The sequence below is a fragment of the Gobius niger genome (genome assembly GCF_951799975.1).
Source record: "Gobius niger genome assembly, chromosome: 2".
Lineage (NCBI taxonomy): Eukaryota > Metazoa > Chordata > Actinopteri > Gobiiformes > Gobiidae > Gobius > Gobius niger.
This window is the reverse complement of record NC_136853.1, coordinates 41,012,946-41,032,137: the sequence shown is the minus strand read 5'-3', so window position 1 is coordinate 41,032,137 and position 19,192 is coordinate 41,012,946. Positions and strand designations below refer to the sequence as shown.

At 41.4% G+C, this 19,192-nt stretch overlaps 1 protein-coding gene and 1 long non-coding RNA gene across 3 annotated transcripts in view; one reads left to right on the top strand and one right to left on the bottom strand.

Annotated features, from left to right (window-relative positions):
• Positions 1–6,092, top strand: part of LOC306960204 — a 50,136-nt gene extending 44,044 nt beyond the window's left edge. The window contains exon 2 of the long non-coding RNA XR_013792663.1: positions 5,987–6,092. This is a non-coding gene — a long non-coding RNA (uncharacterized lncRNA). The remainder of the gene's footprint in view (positions 1–5,986) is intronic.
• Positions 1–19,192, bottom strand: part of ptprz1b (protein tyrosine phosphatase receptor type Z1b) — a 112,131-nt gene that overhangs the window by 59,055 nt on the left and 33,884 nt on the right. For both annotated transcript variants that reach the window (XM_079552374.1, XM_079552375.1), the window contains exon 2: positions 8,683–8,757. In XM_079552374.1, the coding sequence (XP_079408500.1) occupies positions 8,683–8,757 (75 nt within the window). The remainder of the gene's footprint in view (positions 1–8,682; positions 8,758–19,192) is intronic.

Genomic DNA, 19,192 nt, shown 5'->3' with positions numbered 1-19,192 from the left:
TCTGTGGAGCGGGTCAGACTGTTTTTAATGCAGGATAGCTGATACCATAGAAATGCGCTAGCCTTGTATTAGCCTAGCGCCACTAAACTGCAAATATAAGAACTGGGTGAACATGTGCTTTTGTTTGGCTCGTGTTTCAAATGAGTGCAGGCTTGCGCCACAACGGGCCCGGCGGTGTAAGTCTCTTTCTCTTGGGACACCGGACCCGGACAGTGTTTACCTCACGGTGAGACAATACATTTTTTAGTTTGACCTGTGAGAGCTTTGAAAAGCCTATAACGCTAAAGGAAGAACACGAGGCAGCGCAATGTAAACGAGGAAAACATGTGAGCCCACAAAAAGACAATAGCGCTGAGGTGGAAATAAACCACGCCTCAGTCTGTTAGAGAATTCACAATGGTGTTCGAGAGGATAGATGAACAATAGGCAGCAGTGTGGATATCTTATACAGGATTTGTTTATTTACCATCGGTGCGGGACCCGGAGACATGAACTCGAGACATTGTGCTAGTCCTACCATTCAAGCCTGTCTATGCTCCACAGAAAAGGGATAAATAGAGCGTCATACTGATACACAAACAAACATTCAATGGCTGAGAATGGGCGCTACTGAAGCACCACAGTCAAGGCTATAACAGAGATAGCACGACTTGACCCAGTATGATAAATAGTGATTCAACGTAATCCTCTAACACAGTCGATCTCTTTTTAATAATAAGCTAGTCAAGTGCTAATGGTGCAGGCACATCCAACAGCTGCACAGATGCAAGAGGACCATCTCGTTTGGAGCAACGCTGTCCTTGCGCCTTGGCCCAATAACTTTTGAGGGAGATTCTGGTGCTTTCTTCTTGTGGCTGTAGTCTGAACACCGCACGAGATGGGAACACTGTGAACCAGCTCTCCAAAAATCAGGCAAACCAGGTCAGTATCTGTCTCTCAGCCTCTATTAGATTTCTGCATTAAATTACCAGCTGCCGTCTGAACAAGGGTCTCTGCTTGATGTTTTCTGGAAAACCTCAAAGCTCCTTTTTAAAAATGAGCATGACCGGGTTTGAAATTACCATTCCATCTGAGCATGTAACAAAATGAGAAGAGCTAAGTGAGGCGGGCATTAGCACCAAGGCTTAGAAGGGGTTGTAGCGTTTTGACATAAGTTATGTATCATGTTCCCTATGCAAATGTGATACTTATTTTTTTACCACTGGGCAAAAAGAAACGTTTAAAAATGTTCTTAAGGGGCCTGTGTAAAATCGAATACTTTGAGCTGTGCAAAAATATAACTGGAGTGGTGTTCTGTATCATTAGTATATAGGGCTGCTCGATTTTTGAAAAAATAGTAATCACGATTATTTTAGTCATAATTGAAATCACGATTATTCAAACGATTATTTCTTTTTTAAATATCTTTCTTGTATTTATTTATTAATCCAAAAACTATGCTGATATTTTCTGTTTTCTGAACAGTTATAAAAGTACAAATGATTTCAATTACGCCTTGATTAAAGACAGGTCTCTGTGTCACACCTGCCCCCTGCTGGCCGGTGTACAATCGAAACAGACGGCTTGTCGAGTTGCACTACTTCTCGTTGCTGCGCATGTGCAGAACTATCGAGTCATTTTACATTCAGCCATCGAGTTCCGCTTTTTCAGCAAATAACATGATTTCATAAATTTTACTGTCAAATTAGGCAGTCTATTCTACATGTAGGCTAATTAGTAAATGACGTAGCTGCTAAAACAATTTGCCTTTAAATATCTGTCTGTTGAAAATATAGGCTTTAAACAAAAAAAGTGTTGTCAATAATCAGAAAGCATGACCGTTTAAATGTAATACAAGTTGCTGAGGAAAGAGTCGACTGCTCTTTAGTTACGTAATATTATGCAAGACAAAGTTTACCAGCTGTTAATAACTCGTTTTTAATGAGAGACAAAGACATGTGCACATGCGTGTTGATACTGTCAGTGTAGCATGACAAAGAAGTGCATCTCGACGTTACACCGGCCCTCACACCTGCGCAAGTAAACTGTAAGTAAACACAGCGCTGTTTGTTTTTATGTCAGGCAAAAGCTTGAGCCATGGCAAGTGAAATACGAAGGGAAAATAATCCCAGCGGCCTGAAAAACAAGTCTGCTTTGCAAAAAAGGATTTAAAAAAATTAAGAAAAAAAAAAAGATAAAAAAAAAAGAATTTGATTTTTTTTTTGGAAAAAACATATTATAATTATAATTTTGTAATCGTTTAGTGTAGTAATCGAAATCGTAATTTCATTTCGATTAACTGCACAGCCCTATTAGTATATACTGTATACTAATGATACAGAACACCACTCCAGTTATGTTTTTATATCATATTATACATATATCACTAATCCTAGGCTCGAAACACTCCAGTTCACGTCATACGGAGGAATCCATGTAGTTCCTGAGTTTTGGTGCAGACTTCCGGCTGAAACTTGTTCCGATGCTGCCCAACCAACCAACCAACCGACCGACCGACCGACCGACCAACCAACCAACCAAGCAACCAACCAACCAACCAACCAACCAAGCAACCAATCAACCAACCAACCAACCAAGCAACCAACCAACCAACCAAGCATCCAAGCAACCAACCAAGCAACCAAGCAACCAACCAACCAACCAACCAACCAACCAACCAACCCTGGTTGGAATTTTCCTTTTTAATTTGTGATATATATCATACAAATCTGACTTTTCAGAGCAATGAAATGTATTATAATGCAATGCAATGCAAAAATAATCTGGTTCCCTTTGGTTCTTCGACTGCTGAAACACTCTGATCTGTACCTCCAAGATTATTTCTGTCTTCCATATTTTTAAAGCCCATAATCCATCACGGGACACGTTCTGATCAGTTATGTGCTCAAAGTGAGTTCATCACAGCGCCTGCAAGCCGTTAGCTGAAAATGACAAATTCTCTTGTCTAATCCTTCCCACCACTGCCAGCAGAGAGGGCTCTAGAACATTACATGAAATGTCCACTTTAAGTTCTAAAACACAGAACAATAAGGGTTACGTGTCGGGTAAAGCAAAAGGCATTTATTGTAAAGGAGCCAGTTTATGATTGTTGATGTTTTGCAGTAGCTCCTCATTGAAAATCTGCCGCGGTTGTCTGAGCGTGTGGAGTCTGTTGTACAAAGCTCGGGGGAGAGACAGAGCCGAGTTGCCCAGGGCTGTGAATGGATCCGAATAAAACAATGAAGACGTGAAAGATTTAGAGACACAAAGACAATGTGGCGAGAATGAGGGAAAACTCACAGCTAATAAAAAAGCACTGCAGTTTATGTTGGCCTATAAAAGGGTTAGTTTTAGGGGTGTGTGTATTGGTTCAAGCTTTATTGCGATGGAACTTTAACTGAGACAAGGTAACTTTGCTGTTTTTCTACAGAGCTACAGAGTTTTTCTACAGAACAGACTGGCCAGAAGACCATAACTTCTGCTACGCACAAACGATTTGTGCATTTCGCAAGATAAAGACCTATTTCGTTTGAGGAAGTGGTTAAATCTAAGCATCACACATCACATTTATTGGCGACTAGCATGTTAAAATATCACCTTAAATGTTGTTATTGTTATTCCATCTGTATTAATTCTCAACTGTATTTGTGGTTTCTGTGTTCCACATTGTTTTACTGGATGTTTTTGACCGTCTTTGCTGTGTTTTTGTAGCCTGGCTATTGCCCAACGAAATATCACAAGTTATATTTAGTCTGGGGACCACCAATTGGTTTACGATCGTCCATAGCCGTTTATTGGGCGCTACCAATGTCTATCATGCGTCTGCACGTGGTCACAGCCAATCGTATCAATCGTATCCAATGATGTATGACGTACCCGCTGTAAACTTTCGAGCTAAACTATTAAGAACACGGTCTAAAGCTTGATTGAAAGATGGTGTCGCGTCTGCTGCTGTCATGTTGGATCTGTAAATAAACGTTTATTTTATTTTATCCATAAACAAACTACAAGCTTCCATATATCGAATAGTGCATTATCGTCTTGCTGTCCCTCCTCGTTCTGTGATTGGCCCCAAATCCATGCGAAGATTTTGGCCATGGGCCCGAGGCTGCTGTGCAGTTAGAAATGATTCGAGCGCACACAGCAGGCTGGGTATTCTCAGGCTAGAATTTTTGTGGGGTTCAGCTGCCTTTTTTTTTGCTGCAGAGAGTCCATAATGGACCTGTAGAAAGCAGCTTTTTAAAAGTAAAAGTAAAAGTAAACAAACAGCTGCTTATGAGCTATAGACAATGGAGACCTACAAATTCTTCTTCTGAAACACTGAAGAGGCAGCAGGGCCCCCACACCTGCAGCACAGTGGAGCCGTCACAAGAGGCACAACAGGAAACAAAAAAGGGACAGACGAGGAGGTATCCGGGCAAGGCTCACAGCTAAGCCAAACATGCCTTCTATCGTTCTGGCTAATGGACGTTCACTGGAGAATAAAACAGATTAACTGCTAAACTGTTCCCAGAAGATGAAGAAAGACTGAGTTGCAGGAGGAAAAGGAAGGAGGAGGAGCTGACCAGTGCAGGACACCATGCTCTTAAACAGGGACAAACCCAGGACAAGCCCGTTTCAGAGGATCAGAGGAGCACTGAAGGCAGCCAACCAGGTTTGCTCCGTTCTCCCCAACCTCCAAAAGCATGCTGGTCAGGTCAACACACAGTGGAAATTAAGTATGTTCCTCCCCCTACATGTTCCAGCCATGTCCTAATGTGTAGAATGAGCTCAGACCTGTTCACCACAACTGCCTCTAAAATCCTGCACTGTCACTCAAAAAGCTGTTAATTCAGGTCTGAGGTGCCGTCATGCACGAGCTTGAGACCTGGCGTGGCAGTAGTGAGTATAAAAATGACAACTTCCATCTAGTCCCTTTGATTCGATGCCGTTGTGATTTTACGCTTGTGCTATCAATCAATTAGTCCAAACCTTCACATGCACGTTTCTCTCGTCTCCACCATCCCGCCTTTATCACCATAACCCTTTATCTGCATCACAGCAGCACCAACCACTCAATCACCTCCACCTCGTCCCCTACAACACACAGCTCGTCCCTTTAAACTTCCTTGATGAATCATCCCTCTTCTCCAAGTCCCAAAGTTTAACCATGAATAAACTATTCATAGCAAAACCCATTTGTCTAAGTCTGTCCTTGTTGAAGTATACATATTTGATAAATGTCTTGAATTTTGCAATGATGGACAAAAATACGACTTCAAAAATACTGGATCAGGACCAGAACAAGGCTAAAATGAAACTAAATCGGAAACAACATTTTTTTTTTGGCAATGGCTGTGTCCGAATGTCCACCCACGCCCCCTAACTACTCATTTAGCTGTATGTTTGGGTTGTCACATGTACTGCATCATGGAGATACTAGTGAGTGCCGAATCGCCAACAAAATGAGTGACTACATCTACTATAAATTCGCTAAACTTGCAATAAAGACCAACAACAAGAATCATGCTTAATATTTATGGATGAATATTAGACAGATCAGCTTTTTTTTAACATGGATTTTACATGAATGAAGAAAACGGCTTGTTTCATTTTTGACTGAAAGGGGGAACTATATAAGGTAAGCAGCTAACCTTAGCAACTTTTTATCATGACAATTTCTATTTAAAGCAGTACTAAGTATCTCTTCCCCCTAGAGGCCATAAGCGCAACTGCAGGTGTCCTAGCAAGTTACGATTTTTTAACTTATTAATTGTCTTGGAGAGTATATACGAGGCTGAAAGAAAAGGCGAAGAGAGAGAGGGTTACTGTGCATCCAATTATACAATGGAAATATTTTTTTTTCACTCAAACTTGGCTGTAAATACTGTTTAAAGTGACGTTAGCCCGCAGTTAGCTTTGCCCGTTAGCATGTTAGCTTCTTCTTCGTGATTACATTAGTGTGTATTGCTTTCCCGCACCGGGGGCAGTCAAGTTGCAAACATGGTTTTCTGGCCAGAGACACCAGGGGGAGATGAAAGACCCTCCAATCATCCCATAAACACTTGTATTACCCCCACAGGGACTACGAAAAGGATTTATTAAGGTAAACAAGTTACTTAGTACTGCTTTAAGTGATTTATTCATGAAAAATGCACAACATGCGATTTATTCCAACAGCTGTTTTCATTCATTTGTGCTCATCGCTGCTGACTTGCATTGTTTCGCTCCTGAGATCTCACCTGATGAAGGTCTCAGGGCTGAAACATTGATTTTATCAAAAAAAAAAACTCAACACAGAAAGGCCCGTCCGGCTGACGATCAAACCCGGGGTCTTCTAGCTGTGAAGCACGAGCTCTAACTCTCTCATTTACACGTGTGAGTGCCAAATAGTTAGTTTAAACTTTTACAACAAGCTCATTCTCTTCCAGTGTTTTGTTTCCATTATTCCTGTGTGTCTCCCCACCACCGCCTTCTACTCCTGACCCCACTCAAACCGTGCATCGCGCCTCGCAATGAAGTCCGCCTCTTTGACATGTTAATGCCGTTACTCACGGCTCAGAGCGCCACACAGGAGGAGAAAAGATCACTTTGGAAAAACAGTCTATAGGCACCGAGCTCCCCGAGGATCGAGAATGAGAGGAGCGCGAGAAAATACCGGATAAGACACCGAGGATGTACTCAGAGCGGATCATTGTTTGCTTTCAAAGTGACAGGTCCCGATGGGGAGGAGAGGAAATGTGGGTCAAAGTTCAGACGAGGATGAAGGAAGGATACGAGCAGGGGATACGGCTACAGCGTGATCTTTCTTTGTAAAGACATTCAATGTAGTCTGTCTTAATAGATACAAAGATTATTCAGTTCACACGAGAGCCTCACTTTTAAACTGCTGAGTAACGGTTTACCTAATGTTGAATAGACGCAGAACATTGCACTCACAAAGTCACTCTTCTAGGTCAGTGAATATTAAACGGGTACAGAGGATTGTTGTGATCCGCCAGGTTTAGACTACGCCCTCTGCTGGTGTTTTGGAAAACTAGGTTTTTCCACATACATTACTTTTAATTTCTCCGCAGTAAATACCAAGGCTATTGTGACCAAAGTAGTTCAAAAGCCAAAATATATCACAATAGGAAGTGTGTGTGTAGACTCTGAACATCTTCAATGAAGGTTCTTGAGTCAATTTCTGTACTCTGCTTCATCCTCGTCTGAACTTCTACTCTTCAACTACAGAAGATGACTCAAAAACCTTCATTGACGATCATAATAGGACCTTTTAAACACTAACACCAAATATTTTCAAACATGCATGAACGAAACGAAACACTTCTCCAGATTTTGTTTTTCTTGAGAGACGAATAGTCATCTGTCCCTCACCATGTCATTCTAAATTCACTTGAAGCAGTTCGTATGTGTTTGGCATTGAATGAATGAGAGTGACCCCTGTGCCCTGCAGACAGCTCTGCCGACAGCTCTGCCGTTTGAGCCTCTGACAAACCAAACATGAGTGACAGATGTTTAACAGAAACAAGGACAGAGAAGAAAACACAAGAGATATATATATTGTAACAGACCTGCACAATAATGCTCCACTAATGTTAAACTCAGTGAGGTATAAAGTATAGTTAACGTTACATCAAGGATACGATATTTCACCGCAGTATAGATATTAGGGATTAACCGATCCGACACTGGTATCAGAATATTGGAGCAGATACTGGAAAAAATACAATATCGGGTATCGGCTACAGATATCCGATACCAGTTTTGGCTTTCAACGCCTTAAAAACACAACTTTGACCTCCTAAATCTAAGTGAATATGGGCATGCATGTCATTGTAAAGCTTAGTTTGAACCTTCACAAATGTATTTTTGATCGATGGATGATGATGGAGAAGAGTCAATACATTTTTCACTCAGAGAAAGCCACTTTAAAGAAAGCACTTATCGGTAGCATAGAAGTTGGATCGGTGCATCTCTAATAGCCATGTCTGAAGACGGCTCTAATTAAACGTATGTTGTTTTTGCCTGGCAAAGGCCTTTCAGACTGAGGATAAACATCTTCTGACAGAAGCCGAGAATATAAACTTTAAAGGAGCTATATCATGCTATTTTAGCCATTCCAAAGTTAAGTATAGGCATTTATATGATATATTGTACCTCTACCACTATGGAGCACTCATTTTTGTGATAAATATAAGTGTTTTCTGGAGGTATTTTTCGATGAAAAAAAGGTTTTGTATGTCGTAGCTTTCAAATGAGGCGTTACACTGGTCTATAGGCTGTAAACCTTCAGATTTGGGTAAACCCAAACTGGATACAATGTGCTCGATTCAGGTGGGGGTTAAGAGATTAAAAAATTAGCAAAAAAGTCCCATTATTTTCAGGGTCCAGATGAGACGGGTATGTCTGAAAACCCCCTCCAACAGACAGAATATCATTGTGTGGTTTAACTGGGAGGAATGATAGTTATACTGGACTGCCCTATTTATTGAGTATTTCACTATTGACTATTGACTAGACGCATTGAGTTACCCAGTATATGAAATGCGTAGTATAAAAAAACATAAACAATAATCTGTTGCTTTTATGTGTGGCCAATGTGCGCAGCTGATGAACTGAATTTCCTCCGGGATCAGTAAAGTACAACATATCACACCGTAATTTAAGAACGACAATCAAAAGAACAAAGCCTCCCCGACATAGAACAGAATCAGCACCAACCCGAGTAGGACCATGTGATCTCATCGGGGCGTCTCCGTAATCCCTGGACCGAGGGCTCTGCTGCTGCGGCCACCACTGCAAAGAAGAGGAAGACATTCTCAGCATCACACCAGTTACAGACAGTCACACTCCGGCACCTGTACAACACATTTATCCCGGGTGTCGAGGTGACGGAGGAGCAGAAGGTTCAGCGTGTAACGGGTGAAAGATTTCAACTGACACCTTTCTTTTCTTGCGGACTGAGCTGCGGATTGGCGTGGTGTAGAAGTCGGGATTGTGCAGTCAAACCGCTAAGATTTATAGGATTACAGGCATATTCTATATAATAATAAAGCTATTAAGGGGTTAAGGAAAGCAAAAGTCTGTTGCTTTATTCTTACTGCCACATTTGAAGGTCTTGAATGTGCCGCAAATTGCACTACCCACACCCATTATTCTGAGCCTGGGCTGGCTGAGATACTGTTAATGCGCAGTAATTACGCTATAGACCAGATAAGTGCGTGAGCCCATGCAGCGCGTCTCATAATGCATGTGACGGCGGCTATACAGGGACTGGCACACACTGTGATTTATGGAGCTGATGAAAAAAAGGCTGTGCATGTTAATGGTTTTACACTGAATGAACGCACATCGTAGCGGTCCTTTGTACAGCCCATGTAATTATGAGCACTGTAGCTCACTCTTTTCCACGCACATGAAGAGGGGGGCTGGAGCAGTTTAAAAAACAACTTGCTAATGTTCGTTTAGCAATGTATCTTAATATAAGATAAGATAGCCTTTATTGATCTCACAATGGAGAAATTTACTTGAGGGTTATGCACTAGGACTGCTGTTCTTTGTTGTAGGATCTTAGCGCAGAGAATCCCAATGAGGCACAAAAACAAAAGAACAAGTCATTTGGACAACTGTTGTTTGATGGAGAATCCCACCTTGCTTGCCTGTCACCCAGAAGGAGGGGGTGCCCAATCGAAGAGCGATGATCAGGGCTCCATATAATGAGCCTGAGGATAGTGCTTCAAGAAATATGATCCAATCTTACTTTGCCATGTTTTGTTCAGCGACGCATTTTGGTCTTTGCAGCAATCATCGATTTGCTTCATCCACTGCTCTGTCCACCTTCCAGTTTATTTCCTTATAAGCGACTGAGCGCGCCACCATTGTGGGCCAACGTGACCAGCATGCTTTTTGGAGGTCGGGGAAAGTGGAGCATCCGGAGGAATCCTGGCTGGCTGCCTTCAGTGCACCTGTGAAACGGTGCATCGTCTCCTGGGTTTATCCCTGTTTCACAGCGTGGTGTTATGGTAAACATCGGGACTATCCATCCATTTTCTTCCGCTTTATCCGGGGCCGGGTCGTAGAGGCAGCAGTCTCAGCAGAGATGCCCAGACTTCCCGATCCACGCACACTTCCTCCAGCTGTTCTGGGGGGACCCTGAGGCGACACCAGGCCAGCTCAGAGACATAGTCCCACCAGCGTGTCCTGGGCCTTCCACGAGGCCTTGTCCCACTAGGACATGCCTGGAACAAGGCGACCAGGAGGCATCCGAAACAGATGCCCGAGCCACCACAGCTGCTCCTTTCAACATGAGGGAGCATCGACTCTACTCCGAGCTCCTCCCGGGTAACTGAGCTCCTCACCCGATCTCGAAGGGTGCACCCAGTCACCCTGCCAAGGAAGCTCATTTCGGCCGCTTGTCTCGGCGATCTTGCCCTTTCGGTCATTACCCAAATCTCATGACCATAGGTGAGGGTGATCGGTAAACGAAATTGTGTTCAGATGTTGGGTTCGTCCTGAGCTGCTGCGACTGAGCGCGGCACTACTGTGGGCCAACGTGACCAGCATGCTTTTGGAGGTCGGGGAAAGTGGAGCATCCGGAGGAAACCAGGCTGGCTGCCTTCAGTGCACCTCTGAAACGGTGCATCGTCTCCTGGGTTTATCCCTGTTTCAGAGCGTGTTGTCTTTATGGTAAACATCGGGACTGTGTTAATTAAAAAAGAGAGAAGTTGCCATGAATCAAGTGTGAACATTTATTGACACATGCATGTGACGAGAAACAACGAGTACCTGAGTAAAGAAGATGCTCTGAGGAACAGTTCACAGTATTTTCACAATGATTTTGGAATGGACCAACGGTGTAACAGGTCAGAGTGATCTTAAAGGGACTATATGGAGTTTAAAAAAAAACAAAAAACAGCCATGTCCTAATGTATAGAATGAGCCCAGACCTGTTCACCACAACTGCCTCTAAAGTCCTGCACAATCGCTCAAAAAGGTGTTAATTTGGGTCCAAAGCGCCGTCATGCACAAGCTTAATATAGAAGCTGCAGTTACGCATAAGACCTGAGGTGGCAGTAGTGAGTATAAAATGACCAACTTGCATCTAGTCTCTTTAAGTGTCCAGGAACAATGACGAAATGTATAAGATACAGAGATACATGTGTCGCCAAAGCGAGGACACAAACATAATATCTTCAGTTCTGGATTAGATGCCCTGACCCCGGTCAAGTGGGCAAAATGATGTCATTTTAGCTGTACAAAGGTCACAATGTATAATTGCCAGTTGTCAGTTGGATTTCCATAACAGTGTCCTGCACTGGTCAGCTCCTCCTTTCTCCACCTGCGCAGCTCCCTCCGCTCCACAACAGTCTTTCACCATCTTCTCCACGTTTGTCCCTTTTTGTTTTCTGGAGCGCCTTTTGTGATGCTACCTTGTGAGGTCTCAAATGTCTTTAGCTCATAAGTTTGTTTACTTAAAGCAGCACTAAGTAACGTGTTTACCTTAATAAATCCTTTCCGTAGTCCCTGTGGGGGTAGTACAAGTGTTTATGGGATGATTGGAGGGTCTTTCATCTCCCCCTGGTGTCTCTGGCCAGAAAACCATGTTTGCAACTTGACTGGCACCGGACCGGAGCCACCAATACACACCAATAGAATCAAGAAGAAGCTAACATGCATCCATTGTATAATTGGATGTACAGTAACCCTCTCTCCCTTCGCCTTTCCTGTCAGCGTAGTATTTATTCTCCAAGACGATTAATAAGTTAAAAAATCGTAACTTGCTATGACACCTGCAGTTGCGCTTATGGCCTCTAGGGGCAAGAGTTACTTAGTACTGCTTTAAAATCTCCATTAGTTGATTATTGCTGCTAATCCCATGATGCTTAGTGGTATGACATCACATTCCTGAACTCTATAGGGATTTCAAAATGTACAATACTGGAGTTATCATTCACAAGCACTTGGAAACAGACTTGCCAATAGTGACACGGCAGCTAGCAGAGTTGTACTACATCTACTTGTTTTCTTCGTCTAATTGTTTTTAGCTAATGTTAGCCTATGTACAATGTTTGCAATATTGGATGTACAATATCCCTCTCTCCCTTCGCCTTTTCTGTCAGCGTAGTATTTACTCTCCAAGACAATTAATAAGTTAAAAAATCGTAACTTGCTAGGACACCTGCAGTTGCGCTTATGGCCTCTAGCGGCAAGAGTTACTTAGTACCGCTTTAAAAAATTAAAAAATCTGGGTCCTTTATGGATAGTGCGGACTCTCTGCAGTAAAAACAACAACACTGAACCTCATGAAAACACACCAAAAGAGATGAAGTTGCTGCTTGTTTTTTGGTTTCCTTTGAATCTTCCTTACGACCAATCCATCTCCAATACTCTGGCATTTCTGTGTTGTTCTTTTCAGTTGTTACATGACCATTTAGTGGCACAATGGTGATTCTTTTGAGCAGCAACTATGGAATGGAACTATGTACTACAACCACATACTGCTCTTACTGAAAATAACAGTGCAGATAAATGACTTTCAGTTGTGAAACGCGCAGCCTTGGAGCGTGGATTTGAACATTGTCAGAGCCTCACATCCTCAGAAAGCCTGTTTTGGCAACGTAAAACTGAAAAACGCTGCATCACTGCGTGTTACCCCTGACACCAGACAACCTCAGTAAACACAACTAGGAGTGACTAAATCCTCTGTTGTTTTTCTCTTCTCAAACATACAAAATAAATTCATGTTCGACAACACAAAGCCTGACTCACATTTAGGTCATTCAGATCTCTCTTTGCGCCACATTAATTCAGCCCCTGTGGCGTTTCCGACATGAGTCTATGGTGAAGTCAGCAGTTCGGATAACTCCCAGCATTAATGTATAAAAATAACACGCTCGCTCTCACTTTTAAGCTGCTGAGTAAGTAACGGTTTGTCTGAGCTGATGTTGAATAGATTAAGACACAGAACGTCGCTCTCGCAAAAATAAATGTAAATCTTTTGCTCCGGTGAATATTCAACAGCCGGGTACAGAAGAGGCCACAGGGGACAGACTGCGGAACAGAGCAGAAGTGACGCTGCCGTTCGCTCAGCTGTGGGCTCAATGACACGGCTAAAAACACTTGCAGTTATCGTTTGTGAAGCAGGAGAAAGACTGAGGGCCTGATCTTGTGTTTCTAAACGCAGATGGCGTCGACTTTGCAGAACAACCTTTTTCCTCCAACCAGAGTCTTTCAGCGGCCAGGTAGGGAGAGGCGAGGGAAAAGGAGAACGGTGGGAAGAACTAAAGGAAAAGCGAGGAAAAGATGAGTGCAAGTTAAGGGGTAGTTTAGTATTATGGGCAGTAATACAGTGGTTAGCGCTCGTGCTTCACGGCTAGAAGGTCCAGGTTTGATTCCCACCAGGGACGGGGCCTTTCTGTGTGGAGTTTGCATGTTCTCCTCGTGTCTATGTTCCCCTACCACTAAAAGCACGTACAATAGGTAAATCCTCCAGCCAGGTGTTTCTGACCATGAGCCTGGCTCCACATCATGGCAATGGAGTCCCCGAGCGCCGGCCCACGCTGGCAGCTCACTGCTCCAACTGGTGGCCCCGGTGGCATCGAGGATGGGTCAAATGCAGAGAACGAGTTTCCCTATGGGGATTAATAAAGTATACCTTAACTTAATTGTTATTATGCAGTGCAGACATTAAATGGGCAACTCAGGTACAGTTCCTTTGGCAGTTGTTTGTGTTTGTGAGCGTGGTCTGAAAGGCTGTAGGCGCAGAGTGACAGCCATGTTTTTGTCAATCTCTCAAAAGGCAGCTGTGGAAACTGGAGTCAGTCACGCACACTTAAATCGATATCAAACAGAGACGGTAATTTCCACAGACTCAGATAGTGTTTCGATTCTTTTTCAGTAGATAAATATTGAAAGGCTCCCTGGGAAAAGCTCAAGACCCACTGGAAATCAGTCCACGACCCACTTTTGGACCCCGACTAGGGCAAGACTGATTTATTGGGTATTTTACAATATCGACTATCAGCCGATATCGGCCAATAAAAATGCTGGTATCTCCAAAACTGAAAGTGATAAAAAACGCCCGTGAGAGCTCAGTCAGAACTTTAAAATGAGCTAGGGCTGGAGGAAAAAATCAATTTGATTTAAAAATTGACTTGGGAGGTCAAATCCATTCATAAAATCGATTAATTAGATTATTATTATTTTTTTTTAGCTCTCTGCCCTCAGTGGAAGAAGGTCCTACTGTACAAATGTGCTAAGAACAGATTGCAATTTTGTTTATGTTGACGCACATTAATTAAATAAGCCAAATATATATATTCACAATATATTTACAGTTCGCAGTTATTTTGTTTTAAATGGGGGGAAAAACATCTAATCGAATTGTAAATCGAGTTTTTGGGAGAGAAAAAATCGCCCAGCTCTAAAATGAGCCCCCACACTATTGCCTAGGTGAAAATTGCTCGCAAGCTTGTACCTATTTTATACATTTTATGCTGTAGACCTTTGGGTATAATTTCGGAACAATAAGAGAGTCTACTGATTTTTGTCTTTCAAACTTTTCCTAAAGTACCTACTAAACATGAATATACACCGCCCCCAGCTGTCACAGTTCAACATAGACACGTTTAGAAGATTCATACACAGGATCATAATTTAACCAGTTTCTAAATATATCAGCGGTGCATATCAGTATCGGCCAATCAAAATCCCCAATAATCGGTATCGACCTCTGAGAAACCTTTACTGTATCAATACATGTTTAGCTATTGAGAGATTAAAAGACAAAATAATATCAAATTGAAATACTTAAAATATCGGCCTATACATCAGCTATCGGCCCGGCCAACCCCCTTCATATCGATATCATATCAGATCCCTAAAATCCATATCAGGCCCTAGTCCCGACCCAGAAGTGGAGAAATCTTATATTGTTATTGGTATAATTATTGACTAAAGGACTGTTTTTTGTTCCCGCCACAGTAATTGCAATTATGGTCTTTGATTCGGTTTTGTTTGTTTTTTGCACGATCAAAATGGCGCAGTGATTGGATGTTTGTGTTATTTGGATGGATGGACACATTTTGTATTGTGCCGATTCGCCTGCACAGAAACACAGAGCATCTTTAAATAATGTGATTGCTCATTGTCCCTGTTGAGTAAATAAACTAAGCTAAACAAAAGGCCTGCCGTAGAGTGAGTTTCTGTGATAGATACTTCCTGAATATAATGACGCTGACAGCCAAGTGCCCGCAGACCTGTGAAATCACTCAGCTTTGACCATGTCAGACTGTGCAAGCACACTATTGATTACCCGCCACAGGATTACAACTCACCATTTAGCGGCTCGAGGCCAGTGCTGTGCGAATGGGTCGACGCTCTCACTCCAACCTAACAATTATTTGGGAAAAGAATCTCAGTAGGGAATAGACTATTTCCCATAATGAGCAATGTGAAGCCGTCACACTTTGCGTCTCATCTCGACTGGTCAGACCTCAATTCAAATCAAACTGAGAAAGCAACGTTAAGTAATCATGTAGAGGACCCAGCTTTTTTGCTACTGCCTACCGATACTGGGGTTCGAGTATCTGCCGATATCCGATATTTACCGATTTACCAAGAGACTTTCTTAAAAGTGGCTTTCTCTGAGCTTAAAAAAATGTATTGACACTTCTCCATTGTAAGATCAATAATGTCATATTTTATTGTTATGTTACAGATAAATTATCAATTATATCTATTGATAAACTCAGGGATAAATATTCAACAAGGATGACTTTTCTACACTAACTATCCTTGGGTATATGACAGACTTTAGGTTACATTAATATAGAGTTCGGGAAAGTCCACAGTTACCATGGAGATCCGCCATCTTTGCAGCTGTTAGCATACATTTCCATAGACTAACATTAGCTAAAAACAGTATAAAAAGTGGAGAAAAAAGACGTGGAACAACTCCGTTAGCTGCAGATTTACTGCTGGTAAATACATCTAACACACTGTGGTCTCCGAGTGTTTTAATGTGAACAATAACTATTTTAACTTTTAAAATCTCCATTAGTTTACAATGGCTGATAATCCCATAATGCTTAGCGATGTGACGTCACATTCCCGAACTCTATAAACAACTCACATTAGGTGATCTGATCATTACAAACATGTTATTTCAGTTATTTCTTGAACTAAAATACAAACACTTGGCTGCAGCAGTGGTTATTTTATTATTTTATATTAGGCTACTTTAGGCATTTCTATCATAGTTTCTGACCCAGCCATGGTTAGTTTTTTTTTTTTTTAGCATTAGCATGCACCTGCTCGCTTTAGCATGCTATGGCTAACCGCAGGATTTTGCGCGGCGATCAAAAATACATTGGTAAAGGTTAAAACTACCTCAGCGGTTGGATTCTCCGGGTTCTTAGCTTTCCAATGACATACAGCATGCCCATATTCCCTTAGATTTAGGTGGTAAAAGTTGTATTTTAAGGCGTTGAGAGCCAAAACTGGTATCGGTTCAGTATCGGATATTTGTAGGCGATACCCAGGCCCTGTCCCAATACCCACACTGCGCCCTACGCTCCTCTATGAAGTTAATATATAATGTTTGTGTACTTGTTTGAAGTGCACACAAGCTTTATAAAGTTGAAGGTAATTTCGTGCGTGTGAAAAGTAGTAGTTAATGAGTTGACGTTAAAACACGTTAAAATAAATATATATTAGATATTAGTAATTTATTTGAGCTCGCTGTATAATTTTTATTTTAAATGTAGAGTGGGTAACTAACTAGTATCTGGTAAGTTTTATGTTTTTATACATCCTAAGTTTTGTTGAAGTGAAAAGCTGAAATTGGATTTATATGAATGACAGCACAAAAAAAAGTAATGAAATTGTTGCATAATGTCCGGAAATACCGGTGCGCAAATCGTAGTACTTCATCAGATATTTATGCTTCTTTCCATGTAACATAGCAAACCTTGAGTGTATTTACAGATATACACTCAAGGCACCCAGGAGGGGCGCGAGGGTGGAAGTGCGATTATTGGGACAGGGCCCCAATGTTGTATTTTTTCCAATATTGGCTCCGATATCCGATACCAGTACCGGATTGGTGCATCCCGAGTACCATGTGTAAAGGTTAAATCACTATAACAAGAATAATCGTATTACGTAATGCCCAACATCTAACACTTTGGGAACAGCACCCAGATTTATGGCACAGTCCGTGACCCTCCACTTTATTGTTTCACCAGATCAGATTTGTAGCTGCTGTCAAAGCTACGCACTTTATTTAAGATCAGGTTTAAAATGCTTGGTTTTGGTAACTCTTTAGACCTCAACCTGAGCACATATATAAGTCCTCTGGGTGACTCATGTGTCAACCTTTAGACATAAGTTACTGCTCTCTCAGATCACCGTAGGACAACCAGACAAAAACACGCTGCTTTCAATCAACTCCATGTGTAGGCGACCGGTATCTGATTACAGCTTTTGAAGACATTTAGCACATACAGTAATCCAATCCACTTTATTTATGTAGCACATTTAAGCAGCAAAACGTTTGTCCTGCACATAAGACCAAATAAGCAAAAAAACAAAACAAATGCTCTACTTAGCTTTACCACTAAATGAGTATACACCTCTTCCTGTTACTTCTACCAAATATTTGAACTACTCTTTCAGAATTACCGCCCCAAATTTGATATGTAAATGAGAGAAGGCTATGTATGTAAAATAAAAAGAAAAAACTGCAGAAATGGCTCTGATGCTGATCCACTTGCACTGCCTATACTGCCTAACATTACTTATTGCTAAAACAAAACAAACTGATCACATTACTACAACAAGCCCATCTGCATTTTCTTGCCTCTGCGATACAGTTTTACAACAGTAAGAAGCGAGTTCGGGTGGATCACTAATAAAGTGTATTGGTCTCCATGAGCTGAGTCAAATCCTCAAAGGAAGGGAATAAAGATTTGCCTGCACCAAAACTGTGACTGATATATATCGAGTCTGATATGTGAGGACAAACAAGGTAATGTAAATATCTGCAGATGTGAGAAAGTGAAAGAGAAGACAGTTTCTCAGTAATATGACTGCACTGAGCTGATACAGCTGAAGGGGTAAAGGCGTCTTACTGATATAGAAGAAAACAAACCCTGCAAAGATAATTAAGCTTTAGGGGACAGTGGGGTGGGTTAGGTCACCGGGATCGTCGAGGTCACCAGGAGCAAATTTACACAAGTACATAATTGTAATTGTACTTTTGCAAGTAGTTTTTTCTTACTCTACTTTTTACTTCTACTTGAGTACTGAAGTATCTGTACTCTTACTTGAGAAAAACTGACTCGTGCCACTGTGAATAAATCTTTAAGTGAACAATCCAAATTTTGTTAGAGAAAATAGATGTATTTTGTGTGGGGCTAGATGCAAGTTAGTCATTTTATACTCACTACTGCCACCTCAGGTCTTATGAGTAACTGCAGCTTCTATATTAAGCTTGTGCATGACTGCACTTTGGACCCGAATTAACGCGTTTTTGAGTGACAGTGCAGGATTTTAGAGGCAGTTGTGGTGAACAGGTCTGAGCTCATTCTACACGTTAGGACATGGCTGGAACATGTAATTTTAACATTTTTAAACACTTTAAACTTGAATTCTTCATAATGATTTTTTTATAGGTTTTTATGGTATTTTTTATGCAATGTTTTGCTTTTCATAATTTATGTCACGACTGAAACATAAACTTTTACGCTCAAACAATTACTCAGTACTCAAGTAATATTTTCTCCAAGTGTTTTTTTTACTCTTACTTCAGTGAATGTTTGTTACTTTTTACTTCTACTTGAGTATTATTATTATTTTTTTTACATAAGACAATATTTTGGCTACTCTCCCCACCTCTGCAGGTAACTCAGTGTAAACTAATTTAGCTTAATTTCAAAACAATACTTTCAAAAAATAATAATAATAACATTAAAGAGACTAGATGCAAGTTGGTCATTTAATACTCGCTACTGCCACCTCTGGTGAACAGGTCTGAGCTCATTCTACACTTTAGGACATGGCTGGAACATGTAGGGGGAGGAAAATACTTAATTTCAACATTTTTAAACTCTGTATAGCCCCGTTAAGATCATTGCGACTGTGTATTGAATGTATTTATTTTATATTTGTACACCACATTTGCTGCAAATGAAGGACAATAAAGTTATTCCATTATATTGACTGTAACAGC